The sequence below is a fragment of the Chlorocebus sabaeus genome, chromosome 20 (genome assembly GCF_047675955.1).
Source record: "Chlorocebus sabaeus isolate Y175 chromosome 20, mChlSab1.0.hap1, whole genome shotgun sequence".
Classification (NCBI taxonomy): domain Eukaryota; kingdom Metazoa; phylum Chordata; class Mammalia; order Primates; family Cercopithecidae; genus Chlorocebus; species Chlorocebus sabaeus.
Genome location: NC_132923.1, coordinates 51,158,305 through 51,164,304, shown reverse-complemented (window position 1 = coordinate 51,164,304; position 6,000 = coordinate 51,158,305). Strand labels below are relative to the sequence as shown.

At 35.3% G+C, this 6,000-nt stretch overlaps 1 protein-coding gene across 1 annotated transcript in view; it reads right to left on the bottom strand.

Moving 5' to 3' along the window:
* Positions 1-483: 483 nt before the first annotated feature.
* Positions 484-6,000, bottom strand: part of COL24A1 (collagen type XXIV alpha 1 chain) — a 390,023-nt gene continuing 384,506 nt past the window's right edge. The window contains exons 59-60 of the mRNA XM_007978084.3: positions 3,976-4,191; positions 484-1,938 (exon numbers count right to left, since the gene is read on the bottom strand). Of these exons, the coding sequence (XP_007976275.3) occupies positions 1,792-1,938; positions 3,976-4,191 (363 nt within the window). The 3' untranslated portion in view covers positions 484-1,791. The remainder of the gene's footprint in view (positions 1,939-3,975; positions 4,192-6,000) is intronic.

The following is a 6,000-nucleotide window of genomic DNA, read 5'->3' as shown; positions in this document are numbered from 1 at the left end:
GTTCAATTTATCTATTTTTTTCTCTTGTTGACTGTGCTTTCGGTGTCATTCCAAGAAATCATTGCCAAATCCAATGTCATGAAGGATTTTCTCCTATGTGTTCTTCTAAGAGTTTTATAGTTTTAGCTCTTTTGTTTAGATATTTGCTCCCATTTTCAGTTACTTTTTGTATGTAATATAAGGTAAGGGTTCAACATCATTCTGTGGCATGTGGCTATCCAGTTTTCCCAGAACCGTTTGTTGAAAAGATTGTCCTTTCTCCATTGAATGGTATTGGCACACTTGTTGAAAGTCATTTGATCATATATGTGAGAGTTTATTTTTGTCATGGAAATAGGTCCTATAATCTTTTTGCAGGTATATAAAAGATACTTCTTAACAATATAAATATACATAACACAGAAAGGCTATGCCAGATGGGCTATTATAAATAATAAAAGCATATTGCAACAAAAGAGGAAAAACAAATACCACCCAAAATGATTTAAAGCACATTTTTATTATAGATAGGTTAAGTGTGGTTTGCTGTGGCTAAAGATATATTTATAATGGATGAACAAGCTTTTCTACATACCAAGAGGTATAATATTTTTCTTTCAATATTGAACTAACATTTCTCTGATAACAAGAAGACATTGAACTGGCTGAGCCTATTTTAAATGGGAAAAGACTTTTTTTTCCTGGATGTTGCTTTAAAGACTGGTAAATTAAAATTTTTTAAGTACTAACACTGGATTTAAGTACAGTGAAAGAAAATCAATGAATACTACAAAAACATATAGTTTCTACAAAGCAGAAATAAAAAGTTTTTATAATTTAAAACAGCAGCAATTTAAAAAAATTTGCTGAATTAAAACTTTACAAAATACATATATACAAAGTATCATTCCAGATGATCGTGAACTTTAAAAACAGTATGGCACAACCCCCAATCTCTACCCCAAACCTACTACTAGATGTAGCTGGCCTATAATAATTTTTACAACAATTTAAAAAATAAAAACAAAGAAATCTCCCAATTCTTTTGTGTACAAGCACAGGTTACAGTGTGCTGGCTTTGATTCCATATACACAAAGAGAATTTTAAAATAAAAGAAGGACTTCACATAAATAGTTTTACGTGTTATTAAGTGTGTGACCAAACAATTTAAAATAAGTACTAAGAACCAAAACATATCTTGATGTAACCAGTACATACACTTTTAAAGAGTGGTAAAGATGAAAAAGGAAATAGTCTATGAAAGCCATAAGCACCTTGTTTTCGAAAGAGCACCAAGCAACACAAAGAGGCAACACGTAAGAGGTAGTGTATCACCGGCTAAGATGTATATGCCCATCAGGGACCTGAATACAACTTAGTGTTTTGGAAAATAAGGCATATTAGACTGTGGCTTGTAATTTTTAGACAGAAGCAGTGCACATTTGGAAGCATTAGCCAGTATTGCTCCATAGTGCTCTGCATCTCCAGCTGTCTAATGGGTACTATGCACTCAGTCAAAAATAAAAGATACCCTGAAGAATTCCATATTTATACATTTTTAGTTCTAGGGAATTCTCTAAAAAAGCTGAGATCAATATAATTTTTTAAAGAATTAAATACTTTATCAATCATAGTCCTTTAAAAATGCCTTTTCTCCTTCTTAGGAGGAAGTCTGTTCTTCCTGAGATTCTTTAAGATTTAGCCAATGCTTTATTACATGCATTTCATAATGACAGTATCTTTCTGTCTCATTTCTCCCTCTGCAGCAATTACCTGGCCAACAGCCTGAATTCAGAACTAATTCAGAGACTTTACAGAAAGCATACAGAACTGCTTTCAATGTAATACTTTCGTTCAGTTTTGAGATGAGGAAGTTTTTGTACTTCAATCACTGGAAGTTGATTAGGTTCCTGGGTGTGAAAAAGAAATGTTGCCTTATGCCAGCTGCCATCTTGAATCTGTAAAATAAGAACAAAATGCTTTCATATGCATTTCATTAGCAGTCACTTTCAGTAGACAATGCCTTTCACAGATAATGTGAACTTGTTTTAAGGATTAGAGATAATGAATGGAAAGTGACTAGAACAACGCTCAATAAATGGTAAAATTACTACTATTAATTGAAAACCTGGGTTTATTCCTTTCTTTAGGATGGCATTGTGTGTTCTAATTTTTCACTTCCAGAGGCTAAGGCCAGGCTTCTGCTTCAACTCTCTGTGAATCATTGGACCAGATATGAATTAAAAGACTGCAATATTCCTAACACGAGTAATAACCATCTGTTCTGTGTTCCTTTATTTGGGACTGATTCTTCAGGATGGATATTTTTCTTTGATAAAAGGGAATGAGCTATTTCAACTTCTGCATTTTAGGTAGAAAATAAACAGAATCACCTCAGTCAGAAATAATTAAAATTATAATTATGTGCAATCATCTTCTAGGTTTCTTTTTTCTCCCCCATTCTGTAGCTCTCTATTTATAGTTTCCCTCTTTCTTCTCTTCCTTCCATGGCTTTCTGTTTCTCTTACTAGTATATGCTCTTCTGTTTCTAATAAATTCTATGGAACAAAAACATATCATAAAATATCTGATGATTAAGATTCAACCAGACAACAGAGAAACACAATTGATGAGTTTTGTGGAGCTGTTATTTAGGAGCTAATTCACTTATTCACAGAATTATCATGATACAAATTTTAAATTTTGAAGGAACTTTAGAGATTAAGCTATAAATTTTATTTTATAGTTAAGGCAATTGAAGCTCATTGAAAATAAATTACTTGTCTAAAGTCATAAGCTTGGTATGATAACAAAATACCATTAGATTCACTCATTAAGTCTCATTTTTTTTTGAGACGGAGTCTCGCTCTGTCGCCCAGGCTGGAGCGTGGTGGCACAATCTTGGCTCACTGCAGCCTCTCCCTCCCAAGTTCAAACAATTCTTGCGGCTCAGCCTCCTGAGTAGCTGGGATTATAGGCGTGTGCCACCATGCCTGGCTAATTTTTGTATTTTTAGTAGAGACAGAGTTTCTCTATGTTGGCCAGGCTGGTCTCAAACTCTTGGCCTCAAGTGAACCACCCACCTCAGCCTCCCTAAGTGCTGGGATTACAGATGTGCCCCACAGTAACCAGCCCCATTATTTAATTTAATTTAATTTTTTTTTTTTGAGACAGAGTCTTACTCTGTCGTCCAGGCTGGAATGCAGTGGTGCGATCTTGGCTCAATGCAACTTCTGCCTCCTGGGTTCAAGTGATTCTCCTGCCTCAGTCTCCCAAGTAGCTGGGATCACAGGTACCTGCCACCATGCCTGGCTAATTTTTATATTTTTACTAGAGACTGGGTTTCACCACATTGGCCAGGCTGGTCTTGAATTCTTGACTTCAAGTGATCTGACTGCCTAGGCCTCCCAAAGTGCTAGGATTACAGGCATGAGCCATCACGCCTGGCCCCATTATTTAGTTTTAATGGAAAAAAAATAGGCTACAATCAAATACTTACTGGTGGGGCCAGTCAATATGTAATTATACCCATATTTGGTATCAGGTACAGGGATTGACAGAATGAAATAAAACTTACTTGCCTCTATAACTTGCTTTTTATGCAATAACGAGATGTAGAATTACAACAGTGAAAAACACATGAAAATATTTATCCAAATACACTATCTATTTATCAGTTATCTATCTGTCTGTCTATCTATCCATCTATCCAGGTATAATTATTTCACATAGGGAATAAAAATTAAATTTACATATTAACACCTGTTTTGCATGTAAAAATCTAAGACCAATTGGTATGACACAAGTTGATAAGGTATGATATAAACAAACGATTGATTCTAAAAAATGCAGTTACAAGCCAGGCACATTAAAACTTACTACACTTCTGTATCTGCAGTTTGTAATTAAAGTCTTACTCTAATTATCCTAATTTTATGGTTTTACCACTTTTAAGTCAGTTATACTGAACAATTCTAAAAGTGCCATTTTCTTACCTTGCAGTCATCTGAAAGCACTTTAGGTTCAAGTAGAGTATTTACTTTAAAAATCTGGCCATTCCATCCCTTGAAACCAATAGGCAATCCTGGGCCACTTGTTTGTGTGCTTGTCCACCTTGGGGTGTTTAGACAGTGAATGGTGATGATATGGGTGACTTCCGAACTCAATAAATGAAGGAAGTTCATCTGGACTTTCCCCACTCCAAACTCCAACTAATGTCATAGAAACAATATGCAGGTTATAACATGTGGCAATTGAGAAACTTAACAGTTCAGGAAAATCTGAGGAAAAGTCCTTCAAAGGCAGCCTCCAGAAAGCTCTTTTCCTTGGAACTCAAGTGCCAGTCAATGGTGTGCTGGTAAATGTTTAACCACGGGTTCTTGGGGGAAAAGCCATGATTTATAGTATTTCCTGACTCCTATGGTAGAAGCACTCCCAAGTGCTGGGATTACAGGCATGGCTGAATTCAGACTACCAAGGTGAGGTCACTGAACATGGCAATGGAAAGAAATGTTAACAGTTGGCTTTCCTGAGCCTGTATGGACTGGTTCCAGTTCATATCATCAGGCTACTACATATAATATTAATAAAATAAAGATAATTTTCACATTATATAAAATGTAGTAATAATTTGTTTTTGGTTAATGCTTTAATACTTTTTTAAATAAAAATCTGAGATCTCTCTCTGCCTTTGATATTTTTTTTTGATGAGAGTTACCAAAGATGAGTTACAAGTTGTAACAATAATCTGGTTGAGTAATTTTAAGTTTGAGAGCCTTAAAGGACAAGGACAGAACCCTATTCTTTGTGTTGCCAGCCCCTAATGCAGTTTCATTCACACAGTGATCGTTAATAAATATTTATTGAATGAATGAATTAAATTCATAAACAAGTGTTAAGTAATACAATGAACAATACAGGACAGTATCTGAGTTAGGAAAACTGCACATTCCCCAGGCTTGAACAGAAAGGCAGATCTTCCTATAGCTCCAGACATTATTATTATTATTTTAGCATTATTCAAGCAGGGATACAGTCATAATGTAAGTGAACAGAAATGGTTCCTACTGAGGAATTTGTACTAATTTTCAAGCATAAAGTTAGAAAAATATCAGTTATGAGGTAATGTAGAAGAAAAAATAACAACAAAAAGAAAAACAGAAAAAAACGAAACGAGAGGAAAAGCAAAAGAAGGGCATACACATGGAAAGATAATAAGGAACGTTAGAATTTAAGTAATTCAATTCCTTCATTTTACAGATCAGAGTCAGAAACTTGCAAAAAATATTTAAGCTTTCTGAGACTTAATTTCCTTGTCAGTAAAGTGGGGTATAACACCAATCTGGTATGGTCGTTATGAGGATTAAAAATGACAAATGTAATTTACCTAGCATTGTGCCTGGCACAGAGCAGGCCCTCTGGTGGATCACAGTTTTATTCCCTAGGTTAATAGAGGAATAAAGACTAGAACCCCAGTCCCTGAATCCAACTCTACTGTTCATCCTAGCACTTCTCTGGTCTTCCTTGGGTTGAGTTTATGAATCGAAGAAATGGGAGAAGTGATTCAGTCATGGAAAGAACTAGAGTGCTGCTTCCCCACTGCTCCTATTTCCTTTGCACAGTTCACACAGCCCCATCTTCTTTCCTTCTGGATAATCCTGGGCCAATTTCCATTGGAATGAGGATGATGATATGGATATTTTGGAAGTAGGACTATCATGCTGCTCTTTATTAGAGGTTCATGATTTCCTAGGAATGGAAGAATCCTTCCCTCTTTTATTTCAGGGGCGATAATGGTGAATGCCTATTAAGATAAATTGATGGAATGCCCTGGTTAATGAAGAGAGGTGTTTTAGGAGGACAGGGCAGTTCAGTAAGAAGCAGCTGAAGAGATTGAATTTTATCTGCTGTCTTTTTATGATGAACAAAACACACAATAGGCACATGTATCAGTTCTTTGTCAATGAGAAATTCTTGATCATAAATCAAGCTGGTTTAATCAGAAAAATAAAGAAACATAG